Genomic DNA, 27,269 nt, shown 5'->3' on the forward strand with positions numbered 1-27,269 from the left:
ATCCAGTGGATGAGGGGTTCAGTCCTTTATTCCAACCGAATGACACACACAATTCAGGATTTCTCATATCATGGACTTTGTTTAGATCTGAAAATACCAAGTTTTTCTTTCTCCCTTTTTTTTTTCTACTTTACCTCTGTTATTTATTGAAGGATGGGAGTATAAAGGTCTGGAAGAAGCAGAGGAGGAACGATTCTTTCAGGTTGGCAAATAGGGTGAGAAAGTTGAGTTTATCTGGACTATCTCAGTTTGTTCCACACAACAAGATTTCTTAACAGAGGTGTATTGCTTTAAAAAAAATGCAGACATTATTTAAAAGTTTGCCAGGTTTCTAAAACCTGTAGTTGACAACACTTTACTTTAAATTACTTCCTGCTTTGCTTTCAGTTTTGTTGCTACCCAGGTAAAGAATGCTTAATTCTCAATATATTTTAGTCCCTTTCTCTAATTGTGTTGTAATTTGGCAAATTACTCCATTGTGTTTCAGATGATAGTGTGGATCCTTTCTGGCCAGCGTTACACTGTTTCATGGTGATTCTGGATCGTCTTGGATCTAAGGTCTGGGGTCAACTGATTGATCCTATTGAGGCATTTCAAACCATTATCAACAATGTGAGCTACAGGAAAGAGATCCAGAACATACGGAACAGCTCTGTGAGGTTCGTTCAGTTCCTGTGTCAGGATTTCCAACAATCTGTATGAGGAAGTCTACTATAATTGACTTTAACAGTAGGATTTTTCTCTTCTTTTTACCCTTCATTTCAGTAATTTCTATTTGTTCTTAATATTTAAGGACCAAGTCAGAACCGGAGTCATATTTAGATGATATGGTGACTTGCAGCCAGATGGTATACAATTATAACCCTGAAAAGACCAAAAAGGTATAAAACATTTTGAGAATTCAGATGATATTGTATTGCCTTTATATTGTATAGTCAGTGTTTTATGTGGTTAGTTGCATTGCTGATTTTATGATATGTAGCTATTCTGAATCAACTGTTGCATAAAACAGTTTCTGATTGAACAGTAGCTCATGAGGAAAAATGGTCTGTAATGAGAGCATGCACAGTTTGGGAGATTAATTTTTAAGTACATTTTGGAAGGGTAGAACATTTATGGCATGAGGGAGATAAATCACATGACTAGAAATCAAAACCAACTGAAGGAAAGAGGTCCAGAGTACATGGAGGTTTTGTAAATTTAACCTTTTCATGAAAGCTTCACCTCAAAATTGGACTGTTTTCAATTTCTTGGGGGTCCATATATGTACATCAACACAGGAAAGTTGAGCAGTGTATTTTCTTGTTGGCAACTTTTGTGTTAAAACTGTCATGAATGGTGCTTGTTTATCTGAATGTCAGTATCTCTTTCATTTTAGGATTCAGGGTGGAGATCAGCCATTTGCCCAGATTATTGTCCTAACATGTATGAAGAAATGGAAACATTAGCTAATGTGCTTCAGTCAGATATCGGTCAAGACATGCGTGTTCATAACAGCACGTTTCTGTGGTTCATCCCCTTTGTGCAGTCCCTCATGGATCTTAAGGATCTGGGTGTGGCTTATATAGTGGAGGTTATTCATCATCTGCATTCTGAAGTCAAAGACGTCCTCAACCAGACGGACGCCGTGTGTGACACAGTCACTGAGTTTTTCCTTCTGATTTTGGTGTCAGTGATTGAACTGCATAGAAATAAAAAGTGTTTGCATTTGCTGTGGGTTAGTTCCCAGCAGTGGGTGGAAGCCATCGTAAAATGTGCCAAGCTTCCCACCACCGCGTTTGCTCGGAGTTCTGAGAAGTCATCTGGAAACTGCTCCAAAGGCACAACAATGATATCTCTGTCACTGCATTCAGTGCCATCTAACTCTGTACAACTTGCTTGTGTGCAGCTGATCAGAAGTCTCCTTAAAGAAGGCTATCAGCTTGGGCAGCAGACTCTTTGTAAGCGATTCTGGGATAAGCTCAACTTATACCTACGAGGAAATATATCTTTAGGTTGGCAGTTGACTAGTCAGGAAACCCATGAGTTACAAACTTGTTTAAAGCAAATTATTAGAAACATAAAATTCAAAGTGCCTCAGTGTAGCACTTCTGTGGATCTGACTCCTCCATGTAAAACACCTCCTGCATCTTACAATAAAGAAGAAAGTGAACAAACAGGGAAGAAGTCTAAAAAACAAAGGCACTGTCTGGAAAACTCCAGCCCAACATTCTCTAAAGAACCGATGAAAGCTGATGCATGTCAAGTGAAAGAGAGTATTTTCAGCAAGGCACATAATGCCATAGAAGAGGATAATGAGCAAACTTATCTAAAAGATTTGAAACTCAAAGACCATCTCTCAGCTGAGTTGTGCTTGAAGCCGAGTAGTAAAAGGCTTGTGAATGAAAGAGCTCGAGGCCAAGTTAAAGTAAGTACAGGGAAGCATAAGTCTGTAAAAGAGAATTCCTCATATACCCCACAGAATTGTACTTCAAGAAATGGTCCAGAAAAGGTATTTGACAGAGGAATAATCACATCAACAGGTTTGTTGACTGATTCTAGCAATGACTCTCTGGAAAAAGTGTCCACATCAGATGAGGATTTCTCTTTAAAGGATGATGCTCTTGGCAAAACCTCAAAAGCAAACACTAAGGCACATAAAGATGAAATCTGTGCTAAGTTATTGCATGTAATGAAAATGCAAGACAGGAAAAGTACCACTTTAGAGGAAAACCTGACTGTATCTAGCATTGAAAGTTTCTGTTCAAAGAAAGATACAGGAGCTCAGAAAGGAGATGGCTTCATACACAATCTCTCTTTAGGCCCTAGTGGTGTTCTGGATGATAAAAATGGACAACAAAAACCTGAAAACAGTTTACTGCTGAAAAAGAAACAAGTACAGGAAGAAGAGTTGGGCATTTTCTCCACCCCTGATATCAGTTGTCAAATACTAGAATGTCATGTTGGTAATAAAGATTTGGTCTCATTCACAGAAATGACCAATATTTTTGTGGAGAAAACACCTCCCTTTAAAGATCCTGTGACTGGACTTGAATCAAGAGATATGGGAATTAGCAAGAGTACTGTTGAGTTTTCTTCTGATTTAAGAGAACAGGTCCTTAGCATCAGTCCTAAGTCTGACCCTTTAACAGATTCTCAGATAGACAGTGACCTCCACATACTATCTTTAATAGCTCAAGCCAGTGTTACTAAGTTCCCATCAGGTTCAACCCAAAGAAGTTTATCCCAGCTACAAAGAAAAGTTAAAGATGATAGAAGATGTTTGACAGCCAACCAAAATAGTGTCAGGGAAACCTGCTCTGGACACGTCATTATTATTTCAGAATCTGATGAAGATGATGATGATGATGATGAAAGAATTGTGGGTTTTAAGAAACACATTAAACAGGGTAAGACGTGCATTGAGAAAGGATGTCCAGAGCATCATACTTCAATAGCTAACACAAATGTGGAACAGAATGTAATAAAGGAAGAAAATACAAGGTCCCTTTTGTGGTTTGAGGAATCGGATTCTCATTTTTTTGAGTTTGAAAGTCCATGTGAAGTGTTTTCAGTTCGGCAAGATCATAGGCCAGACAACAAGAATTCAGTTCAAGAGAATGAAGAGAATTCGTGCTTGACTCATGTAGGGGATATCACAGATGATTGGGGTTATGGTCCAGCTTATGTACCTGAAGAGGTCATTAAAAAAGCAGCAGAGGCAGCTTTGAAGGAGGGAGAACCTGAATGCAACAGTGACATAGAGGAGGATAATATATTTTTAACACAATGTGATCCAAAAGATATGGATTTATGTTCACAAATGGAGAAAGAGAATGATGAACTCATTGAAGTAGTTCATGGAAAAGATAGAGTCCAGGTAGAAGAAGATTCTGTGAGTCGGCCTCAGTTGGAATCTTGGAGTAGCACAAAATGTAAATACAAAGATTGTGTGGAAACACTGGAAAACCAGGGTGAATACTGTTCCAAACACTCTGAAGCTAAAGCAGCAGATGAAGATACATTTCGTAGACCTGGCTTGCCTCTCTCTTCATCTAAACCTTCGAGACCTCCCACTGCTAAGATATTTACCTCCAGTAGTACTTCACGAATTGCTGGTCTTTACAAGTCTTTGGTAAATACGTCAGCACTCTTACCAACTCTGCAAAATAAGTCAAGTGGGGTACAATCTGCTTTGAAAGTACCACAGCCAGTCTCTGTGGTGTCTCAGAAGCCAGTGGCTGTAATGAAGGGTTTGTGCAACGTTCTCCAGTGTCATACTCCAAATAATTCCAACAGGCAAGGCTACAAAGTTCCATTTTGTGAAAACGGATCTTTTTCACCTTCCTCTCCAGTAAACGTTTTCTTGTCAGCACAGTCCATCTCTGACACCTTCGTTAAAGAGGTCTTAAAATGGAAATACGCAATGTTTGTGGACTTTGATCAGTGCGGACCCCCTTCAACTCTTTGTCAGTCCATCACAAGACCTGTGCCTGTGAGATTTCAAGATGGTAGAGATTATTTTAATGTGTTTTTCCCTTTGATGATCCTGAATACTTTTGAAACTGTAAGTATATGTTCTAATCGTATACCTTCAGACTTTGAAATTACATTTCTTTACCATGCTGAGTACGGCTAAAATAACTGATCGCATTTTGATTTAGATGTAGCTTGTAGATTTCATGTTGAACAGACATTGTGCCCCACACTGTTCTAGATGCCGGTGATACAGAGGAAACCCTTAAACTCTGCCCTTCTGGAGCTTACAGACACAATTCAGAGTGCTAGTTTACCAAGTCCAGAGGTGGCACAGGAGGAGGAAACGTTTTTCGGTGTAAAATAAGGGAAGACTTCTCAGAGGACATAGTCTCTCATCTGCGTTTATTTTTTTGAAAAGTAGTGTAAACCTTTACTGAAGTTTTCTTGAGGAGGTAGCAAAGGGCAAGTTACACTGGTCAGCACAAAGCAGTAAATCCCAAATTTCTCATCTGTCTTCCCAACTTCTTAGGCGTCATAGCAGCCTTTAGCTGCCCCCCTACCCCAACACATCCCATTCTGGTTCTTCTCTCTTTCTTACTGCCTGACTGGGATTGCCAAGAAAAATATAGGATTCCCAGTTAAATTTGAACCTCAGAAAAACAGTAATTCTTTAGTGTAAACATCCACCTGCACTTTGAAGGATGTTTTTGGTGTTCTCACAGCAGGTCGATTTTTCCTTTTTTTCAAATTGGTTAAAAAACAAAAACCCAAAAGGTGAGTGTGCAACAAGACTCTTCAAAACCAAGAGCACTGAGGTAAATACCCACGTATTCAGTCAGCAGATCCTTGGGTGCCTGATACTTGCCCAGTACTATCACAAACCTGGCGGGGGTAAAGTGGTGAACACGACAGACAAGGCCTCTGCCTTCTGGGAATGATCATTTCAGATCGGGACAAAAGGCTCTAGAGTGCTCTAGAATGATCTAGAACAAAAGGGAGCAGGCACTTGAGACTGAAAGGTGAGACGGCCTCTGTGAGCGATGGTATTCACACCGAGACCAGAGTGAGCAGAAGGAGTTGGCCATAGGAAGTATATCGCAGGCAGAGAGACTGCAAAGATCCAGCTTAGAATTGTTAAAGGCAAAGGAGATGTACTGCACAAAGAGGCAAGTTGGTGTCAATTTATGCCCTAAATTTCAGCCATTGTCGTAAGAATTATTTTACTAGTGTTTCAGAACCATTAGAAACAACTAACTGATAAAGGCTCTTCAGTCTCTCTCCTTAAGAACAATGTGAAATAGTATTACAAGAATGATTTTCTTACCTTACAAAATCGTTAGTTCAGTGAACAGTGTATACAGTTAAATAAGCTGGGGAATATACAGAGATTTTCTTCATCTTGGAGCTTATTTTTTTTCTTGAACGTTTATCCTTTCCAGAAAACACTAAATTGCTTAGAGGCCATTCATAGCCCTTAAATTTAGGACACATTTGTGATTTTATTTTTCCCTTAGTTCAGAGTATTTATATGTTTATCTTTAAGATTTCTTCCTTCAGGACATTTCTGTAGCCAGAACCTTTTCAAAACAGAATGAGCACAAGTTCCGTTTGTATATACACAAAGTTTAAGATAGTCAAATACTTGTGGAAGGCCCATTATTAAAAAAAAAAAAAAATCAGCCACTCTCACCTCCCCAAGTAATTATTTTTGATCCTTGAGGGATGCTTTTGTTATTTTCTTCCATATTTCTAAATAACATGCCACTATTTTGACTTGTTAAGTTTTCAGTACTAGACATTTTCTGTAATTACCCACTACAGGAAGTACCCTCTCTTCCCAGCCCTGTGTTCACACACACCTCTCCTGTTTTCCCATCCTCACTATGGAGTAGTCTTGTAATTTTTAGGTCAGTATTTGTTATTATTTTGACGATATAAAAGGTGTCCACTGGGCTTCCCTGGTGGCGCAGTGGTTGAGAATCTGCCTGCTAATGCAGGGGTCACAGGTTCGAGCCCTGGTCTTGGAGGATCCCACGTGCCGTGGAGCAGCTATGCCCGTGAGCCACAAGTACTGAGCCCGCGTGTCTGGAGCCTGTGCTCCCCAGCTAGAGAGGCTGCGATAGTGAGAGGCCCACGCACTGCGATGAAGAGTAGCCCCCGCTTGCCGCAACTAGAGAAAGCCCTCGCACAGAAACGAAGACCCAACACAGCAAAAATAAATTAATTTAAACAAAAGAGAATAAGGTCATTGAATTAAAAACAAAAGTGTCCGCGACTAAGTCATGTGGTAGTTGTAACTACTTTTCGTTTCCGACTCTTTGCTTTCTCTGGATTTATTGTTTACTTAATTTTCTCTGTACTTATTACTAATTTAGCTTCAGGCTGTCTCCTGGATGTTTAGGTCTCTCAGTATGATCAGGCACATCAGATAGTTGATAAATTTCATCTTCTTGGTTTAGGATGGTTAACCTGAAATGCTCACCATCCTCATCCTAGGGCTTGCATTTCCTTCTTTCCTGTGTTGGATCTTTTGTCTCCTGTACCCAGGGTTGTCTGTTTTTGTCACCCTCTCATTTTAGTAAGGCACATCCTTCAAGCTTCCTGAGAAAAGAATGCGTAGGAGATAAATTTTGAAACTTTGCATGTCTTAAAATTTCTTTCTATTTTGCCATCTCTGTCTTTGTTGTTGTCATCGTCATTCTCCTTCCTTGGAGACTTTCTCAGCGTCCAAGTCTATTGAAACAATTTTTGAGCATATTTTTAGTTTCACAGTACTCTTGTCCTCTCATTATTCCTTTTTATAGGATTGTGTGCTTTCTTCATGTGCACAGTATTTTTTACTACCTGAAGTTAATTAATGATAAGTTTAAAGTTAGTTGAAAGTTTTCTTCTCTTTTCATTGTCCCTGTTTTCCCAGTTGCTTTTTTCCTATTCATTTTAGTGTCTACAGACCTTTCATGTTAACTCCTTTCTTCACATGTCTAATGATTTTTGTTGGTTTACTCACATTTAAGAACAGGATACTAACAAGCAGATTGGAGCATTGTTCATAATAGCCAAAAGTTGTAAACAGCCGAGATGTCCATCAGGAGATGAATGGGTAAACAAAACATGGTATATGCCTACAATGGAATATTAGTCTACTATTAAAAGGAATGACCCGTTCTATGTACTTTTACCTGTTCTTTGATGAGCCTGGAAAATATTATGCTAAGTGAAAGAAGCCAGGTACAGAAGGCCACACATTGTGTAATTCCATTTATATGAATTTTCCAGAATAGGCACATCCGTAGAGACAGAAAGTGGATTAGTAGTCGCCAGGGGATGGGTGAGGGAGGGGTGTGGGAATTAGGACTGACTGCTAATAGGTATAAGGCTTGTTTTGGGATGGTGGGAATGTTCTGGAATTAGATAATGGTGATGGTTACACAAAATAGTGAATGTACTAAAAACACACTGTAGTGTGCGCACTTTAAAGTGGTGAATTTTATATTGTGAACTATATCTCAACTTTTTAATGCTATAAGAAAAGAGGATACATTTAAATAATGACAGGTCAAAAGAGATGCTTAGGAAAAGAGATACTTTTACTAAAATGGTCCTTTATTATTTGCACTGTGGAAGTCAAATGTGATCTGAAGGACACCATCACATGGTGAAATCCAAATTAGTTTCATTCTTTATATTAAGATTACATGCTTAGGTATAGTTATAATCTATATTTTGTTACATGTAAGATTTTAAAACAGATTAGAAGCTCTGAGTGAAAGGGATAGGCTTGTTGACCATTTGACATTTTATTGGGAAGCCTCATCCCCACCCTCATGTCACTGTTTTTAGTCTTTTCTTTTCCCCTCTTAGTGAGGTCAGATTTCCCCAAGAAGAATCTTCAGATCGATTGCCTGGAAAGCATAGGCTTGATGGGGAGCTGACTGTGGGGTGAGGGTGGGGGCAGAGGGAAAGGTCCAGGCATTCAGTATCTAAATATTTGCTTAATTCCCTGTTTAAAAATTATTTTATTTTTAAAATTATTTTATTTATTTTTGGCTGTGTTGGGTCTTCGTTGCTGCACGTGGGCTTTTCCCTAGTTGTGGCGAGGGCTTCAGTAGTTGTGGCTCAAAGACTCCAGAGCGCAGGCTCAGTAGTTGTAGTGCATGGGCTTAGTTGCTCCACGGCACGTGGGATCTTCCCAGACCAGGGATAGAACCCGTGGCCCCTGCATTGGCAGGCAGATGCCTAACCACTGTACCACCAGGGACGCCCCCCTCACCTTTTTTTTTTTTTTTAAGTACAGTATCCCCTCTCTATCTGCTGCCCCACAGGCAGAGACGGTCACACTTTATAGAAGTGAAACCACTCTAGCTTTTTGCTAGGAACAGGGATGGGCAGTCTCCCTTCAGCCCTCCTCCTCCTAGAGGTGTATGTCAGACACTTCCTTCTTAGAGTTCAGCTTCTTGGACTTGCTGAGTTAGTTAACCATTCATCCATCTGCTTACCAGCTTCCCAGATTTTGATACTCTTGCCTCGTCTTCTGTTCTCTTCATCCTAATGAATTAATCCTGTTGTGAAAAATCCCTTGGGTGTTTTAGTGGGGTTTCAGGGGAATGAAAGGAAATGCCTGTGTTCAATCTGTCATCTTTACCATGAAGTTTTATCTTGTTCTTTTTTTCTTATTTTTGCAATCTTGTTCTTTTTCTTTAACCATGTAGTGAAACAGCATTGTTTTAGCATTTCTAGTTTATATAGGCCAACATTTATTAATGGTATTATTAATATACCTTGATTCCTTTTTTTTTTTTTCCCACTGTAACGTGTGGCTTGTGGGATCTTAGTTGCCTGACCAGGGATTGAACCTGGGCCCTCAGCAGTGAAAGCACTAACAACTGAACTGCCAGAGAATTCTCAGATACCTTGATTACTTTTAATGTTTATTCTTTCTTATAAGCCAGAGACTGTGGCATCAACCACAGTCTTGGGCCAAGGCTTCTTATCCTCATTTGGATGTAATTTGACTTCATAATATTGTTTGTTAATGGAATGCTGAAGTGTGTTTTGAGTCCTTTGACAGAAATGTGGTTGGTATCCTATTTAGGACATGAAACGCAGTGTTTGGTTATCCAGTTCTTATGTCTTATTGCAGGTGGAATGCAATGACATTGCGTAGAATTATCCCTTGCCCCAAAGGGCAAACGAGCAAATTCAACTTTTAGAAATATGAGTCTCTTGAATTAAAAAAAAAATCCCACAGGACTCAGAGGCAAAAAGTATACAAGTCAATTTTCACAGCAAAGTAAAGGAGCTGTTACAGTGGAGGATTCCTGGACTGAATGTCAATATTATGACATAGTGTGAGTCTGTTTCGTGTTTGGTAATTGCAATCATTGTTGCTTTTGTTGTGGTCATCCATTTGCAATGCTTGGTGTCAGTTTATTTATCTCTTGTAAAAATAAAATACAGTGTGTGGGGGGAAAAAAAGAAATATGAGTCTTTTGTGTACTGATGTGACTGATAGAGGATATATTAGTTTTTAATCCTTAGGTTTAACACACAAAAATATTAGATAAATGTGCACTATTTTGACAGGGACCAATTTTTTTGGTCAGTTTTGGCAAATACTCTATTTTCTTAAAGTTTTGGTTTGCTGGCTCTGTCTGCAGTCCCCTTCGGTTACCTGTGTGTGCATGCACGTGTATGCAGAGTGTAATTGGCAGCTGCTTTTTAGGTTGTGTAGACAAGGAGCAGGCAGAAAGGGGGCCCTTCTGGAGTACCAGCTGTGATTCTTAGTGCCCACACCCCTTATAGGGAGAGTGCACCATTTTTAGCTAATTTCCTGTTATAATTTGTTCTGTGAAGGAAACAAAACAGGTTGATATGATGAGCGACATTGGGAGGCTGCTTTTGAGATCGGGCTGAGAGCCAGGAGAGGAGGGTTTTGTGCAGAGGAGGGGGGAGGGTCAAGACTATAATGCTTTGAAGTAGGCCTAACTGAGCATATGTGAGCAAAGAGATTAGGCTGATGTGACTGGAGTGAGGTAACTTAGAGGTAAAGGGAAATGAAGTAAGATTGCAGAAATCAGTCAAGAGCTGGATGGTATACAACCCTGTAAGTGCAGGTTGGGGTTTCATTCTCAGTACAGTGAGAAGATGTTGGAGGATTTTTAGTTGGTTGGTGTTTAGGCTGGGGGAGTAGCAATATGTAATAGTTTACTTTTTTGTTTTAAAGAAAACATTCTTAGTTGCTCATTAGAGAATAACTGTAGAAAGGTAAGCATAGATGCAGTAGACCTGTCGGGGGCTATTATAATAGCCCAGGAGAAAGATGATGGTAGCTTGATCTAGGTGGTAGCTATGGAAATAAAGAGAAGTGAATTCATTGGGCGTAAATTTTGGAGATAGTACTCAGTACTTATCTTTTTTAAATATATATAGAAATTTATGTGATTCATTTTTGGCTGGGTTGGGTCTTGGTTGATGCACACAGGCTTTCTCTAGTTGCAGCGAGCTAGAGGAACTCTGCATAGCATCCCCCATTATCAACATCCCCTACCAATGTAGTACATTTGTACAACTGATGAACCTACATTGACACGTCATTACCACCCAGAGTCCATAGTTTTCATTAGGGTTCACTCTTGATTTGTATATTCTAAGGGTTTGGACAAACGTATAATGACATGTAGCAGTCCTCTAATATCAGAGTACTTTCACTGCCCTAAAAATCCTCTCTGCTCTGCCTGTTCACCCCTCCACAGTCTCAACCCTGGCAATCACTCATCCTTTTACTGTCTCCATAGTTTGCTTTCTCCAGCATGTCAAATAGTTGGAATCACACAGTATGTAGCCTTTCCAGATTGGCTTCTTTCACTTAGTAATGTGCATTTCAGGTCCTTCTGTGTCTTTTCATGGCTTCATAGCTCATTTCTTTTTAGCACTGAATAATATTCCATTGTCTGGTTGTACCATAGTTGGTTTATACGTTCACCCACTGAAGGGCATCTTGGTTGCTTCCAAGTTTAGGCAGTTATGAATAAAGTTGCTATAAATATCCATGTGCAGGTTTTTAACATAAATATAAGTTTTCAGTTCATTTGGATAAATAGTGAGGGCACTATTGCTGGATCCTACAGTAAGAATATGTTTAGTTTCATAGGAAACCACCGAACAGTCTTCCAAAGTGGTGGTACCATCTTGGGAATTTCCTGGTGGTCCAGTGGTTAGGACTCTGCACTTCCACTTGCAGGGGGCACAGGTTTGATCCCCGGTCAGGGAACTAAATCCCACAAGCCACGTGGCTCAGCAAAAAAAAAGAAAAAAAAAAAGGTGATGGTGCCATTTTACATTCCCACGAGCAATAAATGAGAGTTCCTACTGTTCCACATCCCCGTCAGCATTTGGTCCTGTCAGTGCTCCAGATTTTGGCCATTCTAATACGTGTGTAATAGTATCTTGTTGTTTTAATTTGCATTCCTTTGATGACATAAGATATGGAGCATTTTTTCATATACTAATTTACGGTCTGTATATCTACTTTGGTGAGGTGTCTGTCCAGGCCTTTTGCACATCTTTTTCATCAGGTTGTCTGTTTTCTTACTGTTGAGTTATTTTTTTCTTTTTTAAATAAATTTAGTTTATTTATTTTTGGCTGCATTGGGTCTTCATTGCTGTGCACAGGCTTCCTCTAGTTGCAGCGAGCAGGGGCTACTCTTTGCGGTGTGCGGGCTTCTCATTGCAGTGGCTTCTCTTGTTATGGGGCACGGGCTCTAGGCATGTGGGCTTCAGTGGTTGTGGCATGCGGGCTCAGTAGTTGTGGCTCACGGGCTTAGTTGCTCTGTGGCATGTGAGATCTTCCTGGACCAGGGATCGAACCTGTGTCCCCTGTGTTGGCAGGCAGATTCTTAACCACTGTGCCACCAGAGAAGCCCTTCTCCTTCACTTTTAAAGGATAATTTTTCAGGATTCCGAATTCTAGATTGGTAGGATTTTTCCTTTCAACAGTCTAAATATTTCACTACTCTCTCCTTGCTCGCATGGTTTCTGAGGAGAAGTTAGATGTAATTCTTATCCTTCCTCCTCTATAAATAAGGTGTTTATACCCACAGGCTTCTTTCATGATTTTTTTTCCCTTTATCTTTGATATTTCATATTCCTGAAGGTTGAATATGATATGCCTAGGTGTAGTTTCTGGCATTTATTCTGCTTGATCTTGGAGCTTCCTGGATCTGTGGCTTGGTGTCTGATGTTAATTTTGGAAAACTCTGAGTCATTATACCTCAAATACTGCTTCTTTTTCGCTCTCTCTTCTTCTCGTATCTCCATTATGTGTATGCTGCATCTTTTGTCATTATCTCACAGTCTTGGATATTCTGGGGTGTGTTTTTTTTTTACCCATTTTTTTCTCCTTGCTTTTCAGCTTTGGTAGCTTCTATTGCTGTAGCCTCAAGCTCAGAGATTGTTTCCTCAGCAATGTCCAGTGTAGTAATGAGGCCATCAGAGGCAACCTTCATTTCTGTTACAGTGTTTTTGATCTCTGGCATTACCTTTTGATTCTTTCTACTTTACATCTCATTCATTACATTACCCATCTATTATTTCATGGCCTCCTTTTTTCATTAAACTCTTAGTATATTAACTATAGTTTAAAAAAAAAAATCCTGGTCTGATAATTCCAGTATTCCTGCCATATCTGACAGGTTTTAGTGCTTCTTTATTCTGTGCAAACTGTGTTTTTTGCCTTTGAGTATGCCTTGTAATTTTTTGTTGCAAGGCAGACGTAATCTACTAAATAAAAGGAACGGCAGTAAATAGGCCTTTAGTGATATAGAAATGAGGTATGGGGGAAGGAAGACCATTCCATAGTCCTATGATAAGGTGTCACTCTTTTAGTGAGCCTTTGCCTCTGGACTAAGAACTTTACACCACATGCTTCTTAGTTTCCCCCCACCTCCTTGGGTGAGACAGGATGGTTAGAATGGGCTGGAGCTGGTTTTCTTCCCTCAAGTAGTTTAAGCTCTGATAAAATCCCAGCAACTTTGACTCCGGTAAAATAGCATCTCATAGATCAGGCCTTGTTAAGAAGGTCAAGAATGCTCTGGTGTATTACACAATGGTTCCTTTACCCCAGTCCCCACCAACCCCCCACCCCCGCTGGAAGCACACAGGGAATTTTCTCCAGTGTTCACTGTGAGGGCCTGTTCGAGCTCCTAGAGGTAAGACTCACCAAAGTGTGGAGTCCCTTTTATGACTGGGTCCCCCTAGAGTTTTTAAGAGAGGTCATGCTGAGCCTCCAACAGTTTGTCGCATCCAGTTCAGGATTTCCTCCTGGCATGGAGGTTTCTACTTAAGAGTTTTCTGCGCTGGCAAGTTGTGATTGTCTGTATCCACCTTTTTGTCTCTTTTTACTTGTTAGGATGGAGTGGCGACTTCTAAGTTCCTTACATGCCAAGCTGGAAACCAGAAGTCCCAAATTAATTTTTAATGTTTGTGTCACACAGGAGTTCTAGGTTCTGGATTTTATGGTTGCTTACTTTGGAAAATTTTGCCGTTTAACATTGGCTTTTCAGATGTTTTTGCTTTCTTAAGTTGCTTTTTTTGCTTTGCGTAGGTGGCACAGGAATGGAACAGCTCTCCAAACAAAGAGAAATTCCATCAGTTGCATTTACGAAAATTTCCTGCTGATTATAAAAAATACTGGGAGTTTGTGGGTAAGTTCTTTCTTATGTAACTTGGGCTCTATCATATAATAATTGGAGATTGCTATTTGAGGGAACATAATAATTGCTTGAATTTTCTGGGATATAGGTTTCCTGAGGTGAATTTGTAAGCTCTTACAAAGAGTATGTTTAAAGTCTTTACTTAATGAGGATAATTACTGGGACAGTTATAAAATTCATGGTTTTAACCATTGTGCTAGCAGAATACCACAGGCCAAAGTGTCCCTAGATGCTGGGCAAGGGAGAGAGAAGGTGAGCGAGGGAGTTTGATTGGCGGGGGCGGAGGGGGTGTTGACATGATCGTGCGTACAGATTCTGAGTAAATCTCTCTGCCGTCTCTGCTCTCACTTCATGAGTTGTCTGGAGCAGGTGTCACAGTTATGTCTTAGTTATAAATAAACCAAGCATTTAGAACCCTTTAAAATAAAAAGTATAAATTCTCCGTCTGTCTCCTTCCCCCTTGCAGTCCATCCCACTCCATAGATTCACTTAAGAAAAAAAGCATGTACATATATTTGGGGGGGAAGGTATTATATGTTCACTGTAGATTATTCAGATAATATTAGCCAATAGTAAAATAAACATCACTCACAGTTCCCATCATTCAGAGATCATCTTATGAACATAGTAGTGTATATCTTACTGCTAGACTTCCTATTCATCTGAGTGAAGGGTGGGTGGGTAGGGTTATTTTACCTAAGTGACTTTTTTCATGTATTTATTCAGCAAATATTTACTGACTTTATACTACCTGATAGTGTATGATTCTAGATGCTAGGTATGTAGCTGTGATGAAAACATAAAATTCCACCTTCGTGAAGCTTACATTTGACTTATTTTCATTTAGTCTATTATAAATGTCTTTTCAGAGATAAATAATAATAGCATGTTCAGTGTTTGTAGTTATTCCATTGTAAGTGTATTCCGTAGTTCTCTTTAACCAGTAATTTCTAGTTAGACATGTACATTACTTATGATTTTTTACTGTTACACTGAATAAATCCCTTTGCTAGATCAAACAGTGTGTGCATTTTAAGACTTTCGGTTCATATTGCCTCTGTCTACCAAAAAGAATACCATTTTCACTTCTGACATAAGAATGTAAGAATGTATCTCTTCTCATTTGCTAGTTTAAACTTATCCCCCAGTTTTATATGGAACATGTATCTCATTTGAAGTTGTAGTTTTTGTCCTCAAATCTTTATTGGTCTTTTATATTCTTGGGGGGGGGGGCGGATAATTGCCTGTTCATGCCTTTTGTCCTTTTTTTTTCTCTTAGGGAGGTTATTTTCTTACTTGTATGCATTGTTAATTTTTTTCAATTTCATTATTTGCTGTTCAGTTTCACATGCAGTTTTTGAGGCAGACAATTTTTATCTTCACATGTTCAAAAATACCGTATTTATTTCTTTACTGTTCAGTTGGTTTTAGAAATCAGATAAATACTTCCATATTTTCTTGTAGTAGTTTTATATTTCTTTCTAATATTTAAATCACTGATTTATCATCCATTTATCTTGATGGTATGATAGAATCACATAGCATTTACTCTTGTGTCTGACTTCTTTCACGTAACATGTCTTCGTAATTCATCAATTTTGTGTGCATCTTTGGTATTTTTTTCATTGCTGTGGTGGTATTTCAATATGTGACTGTGTCACAATTTTACTGTTGATGGACATTTTTATGATTATTATTTTAAAGAAGTTTTTTTTGTCAGTGCCATGCAGCTTGTGGGATCTTAGTTCCCCGACCAGGGATTGAACCCGGGCCACAGCAGTGAAAGCGCCGAGTCCTAACCACTGGATCGCCAGAGAACTCCCGTTAATGGACATTTTTTCAGCAGTTTAGGCCTGTGTGTCAGGGCTCTCCAAGTCCATGCCCAAGTTCAGTGATTCGCTAGGAAGACTCACAGGAATTATATTCATGCTCATGGCTGTGACTTACTATGGCAAAAGGATACAAAGCAAAATCAGCAAAGGGAAAAAGGAAACCAGGAGCAAGTTTCCAAGAGTCATTTCCCAGCGAAGTCACACAGGACACACTTAATTTTCCCAGTAGTGGGCTGCGACAACCCATGTGACACATTATCTACCAGGGAAGCTTAGAGACCCAGTGCCTAAAACACCCTCTGCCTAGCCCACATTCATGACTTTCACAAGTAAAGTGGGTGTTTGACATAAGCTGTAGAGAAAAAATTTGGCAAACAGGTAAGGTACAGTGAGCCATTGTCATCAGCAAATGATGAGAGCTGTCTGGAAAACCAAGTTCCCAGATTCCAAGGGGGCCAACCTTGTAAGCAGGCCTTTCTAATGATAGCAGCCTCAGGCCTTCTTCTACACACAGCATTTTATGAATAATGCTATTATGGTCATTCATGTGTCTCTTCGTGTTATGCGAGGGCATTTTTGTGGAGTCTGTCTCCTGAAGTGGGTCTCAGAGTCTCAGGGTATTATGCATGAGCTTAACATGAGTAGATAATGCCAAGCTAGTCGTGCAGAATGACACACCCCACCAGCGTATGGAAGTCACGTTGCTCCATGTCTCTGCCAACACATTTGTGTTGATTGTGCTGTTCATTTTAGCCATTGTAGTGTGTGTGTATTGATGGCCATTTGTGGTTTTATTTTGTAATATCCTGGCTATCAGTGAGATTGAGCACCTTCTCATATATTTAGTAGATGCTCAAGTAACCTCTCTAGGGAAGCACCTATTAAAGACTCTTGTTCATTTTCTGTTAGTTGTCTTTTCCTTACTGATTTGTAGCAAGTTCTTTATGCAATCTGGATATAAACCATCCTCCCACTTTGGCTTGCATTATGTCTCTCTTAGTGATGTCTTTAAAATTCTTATTTTATTCTTGTTTAGACTTTATTTTTTAACATAACAAATGCATCTGTGTATTTTTTATGGTTAATGGTCTGTGCCAAAGGTTTAAGAAACCTTTCCCTGCTGCAGGTCATAAATATATTATCTTAACATCTAGAACAGGTGTCAGCAAACCACAGCTTGCAGATCTACCCTGTATCCTGTTTTTATACTGCCCAAGAGTAAGGTTCTTACATTTTTTTAAGCTTTTGAAGAAAAGATGATGATGAATATGCAACAGACACCATGTGTAGCCTGCAAAGAAAAATCTGGCTCTTTACAGAAAGTTTGCCAATCCCTTTTCTAGAGGCTTCGCTGTTTTGCCGACCTGGAATGGATTTTGTACACGAGTAAGATGTAGGGGCCATGTTTCATTTTTTTTTCCCTAATGGAGATGTAATTACCCCAGTAGTGTTTATTGAAAAGATTATCCTTTCTCCATGGTCTGCAGTGTCATATTTGTTACAAATCTAATGTCCATTTAATGCACTCGCCTTTTTCTGGACTCCTTTCTTCTTTGTTGGATCATTTGCCTACCTTTCTGCCCATATCACATTGCTTAATTTTACTTAATTAAGCTTTATTATAAACATTAATGAGCAAGTCTGCTTACCTTGTTTGGCCTTAAGAGTACGTTGGCTATTCTTGTCCCTTTGCGTTACCATGTAAGTTTTAGAGAAAAAAAAGATGTGGACATTTGTTAAGAATTGACATCTTTCTAATACTGATTTGAAAACGATACATACTGTCAGTTATTTAGGTTTACTTTCAGTAATGTTTTACAGTTTTCTAGGGAGAGGTTTTGCAGATCATCATTGGTTAGATTTTTTTTCTTTTGGTGTCATAATTATTTAAGTGACTATCTCTAATAGAGATGGACCTAAAAATTCATAGTATTTTTGCTGATAATTCATTATTTTCTTGCTAAAGTATGAACCATGATTTCTTAATATTAGATAGCTAGACAGTGTTCAAGTTTTCCGTTTCCTCATAAAGAACAATTTATTTCAGCCTGCTTGAATTAAGATCCAAGTTAGGTCCACTCACTGACATTGTTAATATGTCTTCTTCAATTACAATGGTCTCCTTCATGGATCCCTCCCGCTTTGTAATTTATTTTTTGAAGAAATTGTGTTGTTGACCCTGTAGAATTACAGGGTCTGTGTCTGTGTCTTGCTGATAGCATCCCCCTGGTGGTGTTTAGTATGTTTTTCAGTCCTTTGTACTTTTTGTAAATTGATAGTTGGATCTAGAGGCTTGATCAGTTTCATTTGACCTAATATTTTTGGCAAAACTAGTTCATAGCTGAGGTTGGTGTGTTCCTTTATCAGGAGGTGCTTGATCTCTAATTTCTCTTTTTGTAATACTTATAACCGTTGATCCTTAATGCCTAGATTAATTATTTTACTAAAGGATACAAAATGGTGATATTTTTATTTGATCATTTCTTCATTTATTTGCTATTGTAGTTCTGTAAAGAAAAAGTGCTCCATTTTATTTGATTACTCAGTAGTATACTTTATAAAGAAGGGTAGAATAAGTATTGATACTTGACTCCTGACCAGTTTTCAAACTAATGACTTAATTCTCTGCAAGTGCTGGGTTGACCAGTGAACTTTAAAAAAATATTTTTTCGTTATGAACACATGGACTTAAATACACTTGTTTCAAGTCTTTGTAATTGGTTTCTTCAAGTTGGCTCCTGAGCCCTTTAGACAGGCTAGTCTTTGAGAGCTTTCTTGCTACCTGATGTAACCAATACCATCTATATGTTTTATCCTGTATGTGAGCTTTCAATTTTCTAACTAGCCGTAGTATCTTTGGGTAGAAAAAGTTATTTCAAGATCAGTATTGGCATGTTATATGCTGTTTACAAGTAATACATGTAAACATAAGGATACAGAAAGGTTAGAAGAGGAAGATTGGAGAAAGCTACTCATGCAAACCCAACTAAAAGAAACTTGTTTTGCTCTGTTAATACCAGACTAAATAGACTTTACGGCAGAAGAGCATTATTTGAGATTAAAAGCGAGTATTTCACAATGATAGCAAGTTCAGTGAACAGAAGATAGGACCATTTTGAATACCTAATAAAATATATAAAGAAAAAACTGATAGAACTAGAGTGTACTCTTTACATATATGTGAGACCTTTGAACCATTCATTTTTTCTTTTCTTTTAGTTTGGAAATTATACGTCAACTTGTACCTCTTCTGCCATTTAGTAGTTTAGGTGAAAACTTAGAGCGTACATGATTCAAAGTTTACAGATTTCATCGATACTTTAAGTGTCTCCATAGATAAGGCAAAATCTTAAAAAACTTTAACCCTGTTTATCTGTTCCACTTTGTATATTATTATTGTTACGTATTTTAACTCTATATTTTAAACTGTGTTATACATACAGTTGGTCCTCTGTATTTGCGGGATTTGCGTCATCGGATTCAAGCGTGGATTGAAAATATTCAGGGAAAAAAAATTCCAGAAAAACATGTTTGCTATGCACCAGCACCTATTTACATACCACTTATGTTGGATTTACAACTATGTCCATAGCGTTTGCATTGTATTAGGTATTATAAGTAATCTAGAGATGATTTAATGTGTACTGGAGGATGTGCGTGGGTTATATGCAAATACTATGCCATTTTACATAAGGGACATGAGCATCTGAGGATTTTGGTGCCTGCGGGAGTCCTAGAACCAATTCAAGGACTGTACTCTGTGTAGTGCCTTGTGCAGCCCTTTTTTGTTTGTTTGTTGATTCTAGTAGTTCATGTATTCTCTCCTGGTGCTTTGCTTATTTCTAATATGTTGGTCATTGTCTTTGGAAAGCTATTTAAAAAATAATCAGGGGCCCAGGATGATAGGATGTCCTCTTCCAGAGAGGATTTTTCTTTGCTTCTGCCAGGATTCTGGGAGTACTCGCAATGTGGGATCATCTTAATCCGGCTTAAAGGATTGAGCTTTCCTGAAGTACTCGGGTGAATTGAAGCTGCCTTCATTGTTGGGTGTAGTCCTTCATGGTCCCTACCTGAAGCTTGAGGGCTACCAGGATGCCTACTTTATCTATGCAGGCCCTGGACTCCAGTTTTTGTCTCTTTTTTTTGTACAAGGCTATCCCAGGTACTGCTCAAATTCCTGGCTGCCACTCCCTGAAGAGTTCAGATGTTTCTAGGGAAAATACTGGGCTGACCCTTACGGATCTCCACCTTGTTCTGGATCTCAACAGAGTGATTCTTCATTGTTGTATTTGCTCTCTGATGCCTTCAAATAGACATTTCTTACATGATGCATTTTTAAAATTCTTTTTAGACTTAGTAGTTCAGTCTACTTAATCCTAGTACTTCGTGCTTTGGTTCAGTATGTTGCTGCTGGATTTGGCAGTTGGTACTGAACTTTTTTTAATTTTAGAGCTTGCTCTGTTTTCCCAGCCCCATTTATTTTACTACTGTCCTTTCCCCCTTGTTTGAAATGCCACTAGTAGGCTCAAAATTCTTACGTGTACATGGATCTGTTTCCAGATTTTCTCTCGGGATTTTGAAAGCAGGGCACAAAAGTGAAAATTCCTTGATTAAAAACTAAGGTAAACTTCAAGGAAAAGAAATGTATTAGCTACTTTTGAATATTATGACTTCATCTATTTTGGCTTTGTAGCAGGTTTTAAGAAGACTTTTATAATGCTGTGTGATCAATATTTGTCAATGCTGACTAGCTTAGACTATCATTTTGAAGTATGTACAAAGTCCGCTAGTGCTGTATACTTGCTTGAACTTAGTACAAGCGTTTAATATCCTTTAATCTCATGTAAACTAATTCTGTTAGAATAAATGCTGGCTTCTTCTTGTGTTATAGTTTATCTTGAGGAATGTGAACTAGCTAAACAGCTTCATCCAAAGGAAAATGATTTGGTGTTTTTGGTTCCTGAAAGACTAAATGGAGAGAAGAAGGATATAGAGAGACATCGCCTGCAAGTTCCCCGTGAACATTACTGTGGCTATGTTCATACGTTCCGCCGCACTTCAGTCAGTAAGTACCTAATGAGACATGGAAGAGAAATCTGTCAGCAGCTCATCTTTTCATCTCCCTCTAAATTAGGCTTTACTAGCCATGTATTTGCTATACATTTACCAGCCCTCTATTTGCTGTCCATTTACCAGATGTATGTTTGCTCTATGTTTACCAGACTGTATTTGCTAGGGTGATTACTTACCATTCAGAGTCCTCTTTTAGTTTTTCTAGACTCAGCTGGAAAAGGCCCAGCACGTACTGCTTTAGACTTAGGATTTTAAAGCTTTCTTTTGTAATGTCTTCTCCTTCTAGTAAATTCCTTCATCTGTCAGTGTGTTTGTTATAAAACAGACAGTTTGCAAACCATCTGTTTGTTAAATCACATTCCAGCCTTGGTTTGGGGGCTAATTATTGATGAGCAGACCAAACACAGAACTAATTGTAAGGCAACTGGAGGGGTTTACTGTTTCATCACTCCCATCCACTGTGGTGTAGGGACTTCTCTCCCTAAGGTAGCATAACAAAAATTATGTTAGCTTGAATTTAAGGACTACTGACTGTGTGCCAGCCAGTGTGCCCTGTCCTTCCTGTACACATTTATCATCTTTTCCCAGAGCCCTGCAAAGCAGAATGGTTTGTTCCCTGCTCATTGGGAAATCAGAGTTCAGGGATGTTAAGTAACATATCCAAAGGCATCCTTACTATTAAACACTCGGTCCAGAATTGAAACCTAATTTTGTTTGACTACGAAGTCCACATGCTTGATATATGCCAAGCTGCCTTTTTGACATTGCTGCTCTCTTAGTCTCTGTTACGGGAAGCGAATATGTGATCATTATTCCTTCCCCTTTTTGTATCATATCTTAAAAATAGCAACAAAGCTCTTAGAGTTTAACATCGTGCCGCATCATAACTGGTGTGCCATGTCCACTATTGTGTGGTCAGAGCTCAGTTCTTTGTGCAAGATGCATTGAGCACCAGGGATATCTAGCTTCATCTGTGCTTTCAACTCTTACAAGTGGTTACATTTGCCAAAGTTCTGTTTCTAAGATTTAGCAATGGTTTCTGTCTCCTTCCCGGAACTCCTCATGCATCCAACTACCTGACGTCTCCATTTGGAGATTATTAGACATTTCAAACCTACTCCAAAAGGAAGCACTTGATTTACTGCCTGACATCTGCTGTTGCTCCGTTTTTTCCCAACTCAGCATGTGGGACCTCCATCCCATTCTTCCAGTTGCTCAGCCCAAAACCTCAGAGTCATCCTTGTGTCCTGCTTTCCCTCGCACGCTCCATCTAATGCATCAGGAAGTCCTGTCGGATCTTCCTTGGCCATATATCCTACATCCAAGTGCCACCTCTCCTGCTGCCTCCTGGCCCACGTGACCATTCACTTTTACCTAGATTTTAGCCTCTTAAGTTGTCTTCTTGTGCTTTTTCCATTGCAGTTTATTCTTCATTCGCGATAAGTGATTCTTTTAATGTGTGACTTAGCGTGTGTCACTTACCTGCGCGGAGCTGTCCTGTGCTCTTGACCTGACTCAGAGTCATGTTCAGAGTGGTTAACTGCAGAGCCCTCTGAAGTGTAGCTGCATTTACCGTCTTGGTCTTCTATCTCGCTTCTCCCTGCTTTTCCTTCTAGCCATTCTGGCCTTCTCCCTGTTGTGAAAATAATCCAGGCACCTCGCTGCCCCATTGTCTTTGCAGTTGCTGATTCTCTGCCTGTAACCCACTTTCCCCGGTTACGGGCATGGCTCACTCACTTAATGCCATGGCTCTGCTCAAATATCATATCAGGAAAACCTCCCCTGACTCTCCTGTCTACCACAACACTCCCTCACAACCCTCATCACTTCCTCATCCCCCTTCTCAGCTTTCTTCCTAGCACTTACCATCACCTGACATGTTTATTTGCTTATCTGCCCCCTTCTTCTAAAAAATAAGCCTCCAGAGGACAGGAATGTTGCCTGGTTCTTAGGAGGCAGTCAGTAGATACTTACTGAGAAAATTATTTAAATGATGTATAAAAAACATGTTACAGGGCTTCCCTGGTGGCGCAGCGGTTGAGAGTCCGCCTGCCGATGCAGGGGACATGGGTTCGTGCCCCGGTCTGAGAAGACCCCACGTGCCACAGAGCGGCTAGGCCCGTGAGCCATGGCCGCTGAGCCTGCGTGTCCGGAGCCTGTGCTCTGCAACGGGAGAGGCCACAACATTGAGAGAGGGCTGCATACCACAAAAAAAAAAAAGTTACAAAACACCTTGTTCTGAATAACCTTTTTAACTGGACACTGTTATTCACTGGTAACTGAAATTGCTTTTTCTCCTTCTTGATAATAGTGCGTAATGGGAAATCTGAGTGTTCCCTTTCCATCCAGACTCAACATAATTTACCAGTCAATTTAAATGAATTCGTGAAATGTCTTGTAATCAGCTCTCTGGTGACTACACAGAGGAAGTTGAAAGCCATGTCTTTGCTGAGTGGTCGGAACCAACTGGCCAGAGCCGTTCTGAATCCAAACCCCATGGACTTCTGTACAAAAGATTTACTAACTACAGCATCTGAGAGAATTGTGAGTGACAGTCATTTGATAACAGGGAAAGTCAGAACATTTCATGTCAAGATGTTAAAGCATGTTATTTTTATCTGTCACACATTCCCTGTTGTCTACAACAAAGACATAGTCACCATGTGTGCCCAGTGATGTTTTTAGTGCTTAGTTTTCTTTAATATTGCAAAGTAGTTCTTTGTGTTAAGTTAGTCAGCTTACCTCAGGAAAAAAGGTAGAGTCCAAAAAGGAATTGAAAACATGCTTGCAGAGCAGCATTAAAATGTGAGGTGAACATCCTACTTAAGTGTTTGTTAGGTAATTAAATACAGGAGTAAGAGGAGGTTTAATGGAATGACTTTTGCATTTGAATGATCAGTGGAGCATTGACTGGTACTGTTGTCAGTGTGACGACGAAGTTGTGATTTTTGTGTGAACACATATTTCTCATTGTTGTAAGAGTTGGGTGTAAGTTCCAGGAAATTAACACAGAGACAGGCGGAAGGAAAGGAATGTTATTTGAACCCCTGTCTTGTGTTAGGACTTTCATATGCATTTTCTCAGTCAGTTCCCACCCTCTAAGGAATCCCAGATTTAATGATTGTCAAAGCCTGAAGCCCAGAGAGGTTAGGAGTTTAGAGACCTAGCGTTTGAGTGAAACTGAGGTGTAGACTCAGATCTGACCCCAAATCCCTGTTGTTTTGACTGTATCACTTGTGTTAGGAAAGGAAGTCTTGGAATGTTTTTACTGTCTAAAGAGAGGATTGACTAAAATGGGAAGAACCACGGAATAAAAAGAAGAAAAGTACAAAACAGTTTATTGTGATCATCTTTATAAGAATCACAAATAAAAATATAGTTGTTGTGGTTGTAGGTGGACTGAGGCCTGTAGACTCATCAGTAGCTCTTTCCAGTAGCGAAAGTGGTTCTTAGATTAAGGGTCATTTTGGGGTTTTGCCTGATCACCACCAAAGCTTCTGTCTGACAAAGGTCAGCAGCAGTTCAAACAGATGTCTTCCACTCTCTCGCTCTCCTGTGCCATCCCAGGAAGAACCGCTCGTTCTCACTAGTGTCTTTTGTATAGATTGCCTACCTAAAAGATTTCAATGAAGACCAAAAGAAAGCGATAGAAACTGCATATGCCATGGTGAAACACTCCCCAGCAGTTGCCAAGATCTGTCTGATTCATGGACCACCCGGGACAGGAAAATCAAAAACCATTGTGGGCCTCCTGTACCGCCTACTGACAGAGGTAGAGTGTGCACGAGGGCATCTGTGCCCTTAATTGAGTATGTTGTTTTATTTTAACGTGTAAATAAGTACTAAAGTGTGTTTTTCCCTTCACTTCTGTGTATCTTTTTGATACTGTGTGGAACTATATCAGATAAAGCGTTAGCAGAGGTAGAGAAGGTTATAAGAACTAAAAGGAACAGAAAATGTTATCTTGTGTGAAACTAATTCTAAGGGCTAGAATAGTGGTCTTCGGGCTTTATTATAGGTCACGGCTAATCCCAGGAGACAATCTTGAATGTATTCCTGGGTTACATTTTGGATTGAACATTGAATAAAATAAGTGGATAGTAAGGTAAGGCTCAGAGAAGTTAGATTTTATGCCAGAGTAATTTATTTTTTCGGGCACACCATGCGGCATGTGGGATCTTAGTTCCCCGACCAGGGATCAAACCTGGGCCCTTGGCAGTAAGAGCACTGCATCCTAACCACTCGTTGGCCAGGGAATTCCCGGCCAGAGTAATTTTTTAACATCAGTGTAAGATGTAGGTGCTTTTATTTACTTTTAACTATTTATTAGGGGAACTTTCAAATATATGTGACAGTAGAGAAGAACTATAACACTGCACAATAGAGCTTATCAGTATTGTTTGTTTTTTTGTTTGTTTATTTGTTGCAAATTGTCGAACCAGAGGAGGGGGCATTCAGATGAGAACTCCAATGCCAAAATCAAACAAAACCGTGTCCTTGTGTGTGCACCTTCCAATACAGCTGTTGATGAACTTACGAAAAAAATTATGCTTGAATTCAACGAGAAGTGTAAAGACAAGAAGAATCCTTTAGGTATGATACTTATGTGGGCTTTTCATTTGTTTTTGTTTTCAGTGTTTAGTGTGGTAACTTTGAATGACAAAGAGCAAGCCAGTTCTGGTCATTTTTTCTACTTGAGGCTGTGGCCCATGTGTACTTACTGCTTTGTTTACTGAATATTTTGGAGCATTTATTCTGTGCCAGGCCCTGTGCCGTTTGAAACACCTTAGAGCAGCCCTTGATTCAGTTGTGTAGGGGTTAGGGAAGACTTTTAGAGGAAATGATATCTAAGATGAAACTTGGAAGAGCAATGAGGAAGTGAAGTGGGGAGAGGACTCTGGTGGAACTTACTGTACATAAAAAGGACCAGAAGCCAGAGAACCGTGGATGGTTCAGTCTAGCTAGAATATAACGAGGTCCACCAAGGCAAGGGCTTTTAAAAATGTGTTCATTGTAGTAACCCCCGTGCCTGGAACAGTGCCTGGCACTCAGTTGGGACTTAGTAGATGTTTAGTGACACAAAAGCTAGAGCAGTCATCACTTATGGTTACCGAGTGCTCACTATGTGTCAGTACTCAGAGTAATCCTCTGAGCCATGCAATAAATAACCTATCTACATTTTATAGGCGGAGAAGCTGAGGAGTTGAGATGTAAAGTATACCACAGGGACAAGTCTTTTCAGTACAGTTGACAGATTGAAGAGCATTGCCACCGAGGATTCGGAATGCTTGAGCGAATGTGTAAAGTCATTTCTGTGCACTTAACCTTAACACCTCCTCTCACACCAGCCATCCTGAGTGGCGTGGTTATGGCTCTGGGTCGGGCTGCTCTTCTAAGCACATGTATCTCGTCTTCCCTAAGCAAATTTTATTTTCCTTGATGTTACCTGGCAGTGACCTAAATCAGTTAAGATTCAATTAGGCTTCAAATAATAGACACTCCAACTACAGTGGCTTAACTATGATAGAAGTTTATTTCCTTCTTACTCAGAAGCCCAGAGATGGGCAGCTGAGGGATGATACTGGCGTGATGACTCTACTTCCGAGTCTTCAGAGACCTAGGGTCTTTCTACCTTGTTGCTGCACTACGTGGGACCCCCCCACTCCTTAGTGCACCTCATGGTCAGAAACAGCTGCTCCAGCACCAGTAGTCCCATCTAGCAAGTGCAAGGAAAAAGGGACAGATATACTAGCTGTGCTTTAAGGAAAGTTCTGAGACGCTGCCAGTAGCACCTCTGCTTATTTCCTTTTGGCCAGAACTTAGTCCCATGGCCACACCAGCTGCAGGAGCAGCCAGGATGTGTCGTCTGTCTTCGCAGGGATCACACATATTTCCCCTTTTATTGCACATGTATTAGCTACATCTAGAGGTCATTTGCTTTTAAAACTGAAAATGCATTGTGAACGGCAACTTTTCTACTCACCATTATGTTTGTGAGAACTATGACTTTATGTATCGCTGTATATGGATACGGTCATTCATGTTAACTGCTATAGGGTGTCTCATCTATGAGTGCACAGTTCATTCGTTATCCATTGATAGAAATGTAAGTTCTTTCCCTTTTTTTTTGTTATTTCAAACTTAATTTCTGTACTTGTGCCTGTTTCTCCAGTGCAGGATGAAAACGTTTACTGCA

At 39.7% G+C, this 27,269-nt stretch overlaps 1 protein-coding gene across 1 annotated transcript in view; it reads left to right on the forward strand.

Annotated features, from left to right (window-relative positions):
* Positions 1-27,269, forward strand: part of LOC308609674 (putative helicase senataxin) — a gene marked incomplete at both ends in the record, with an annotated part of 69,433 nt that overhangs the window by 19,535 nt on the left and 22,629 nt on the right. The window contains 8 exons of the mRNA XM_081223390.1: positions 488-659; positions 794-881; positions 1,379-4,546; positions 14,060-14,159; positions 20,892-21,065; positions 23,385-23,617; positions 24,678-24,845; positions 25,516-25,666. Coding sequence (XP_081079516.1) covers positions 488-659; positions 794-881; positions 1,379-4,546; positions 14,060-14,159; positions 20,892-21,065; positions 23,385-23,617; positions 24,678-24,845; positions 25,516-25,666 — 4,254 coding nt within the window. The remainder of the gene's footprint in view (positions 1-487; positions 660-793; positions 882-1,378; positions 4,547-14,059; positions 14,160-20,891; positions 21,066-23,384; positions 23,618-24,677; positions 24,846-25,515; positions 25,667-27,269) is intronic.

Source organism: Mesoplodon bidens, assembly GCF_964165515.1.
Source record: "Mesoplodon bidens genome assembly, chromosome: Y".
Lineage (NCBI taxonomy): Eukaryota > Metazoa > Chordata > Mammalia > Artiodactyla > Ziphiidae > Mesoplodon > Mesoplodon bidens.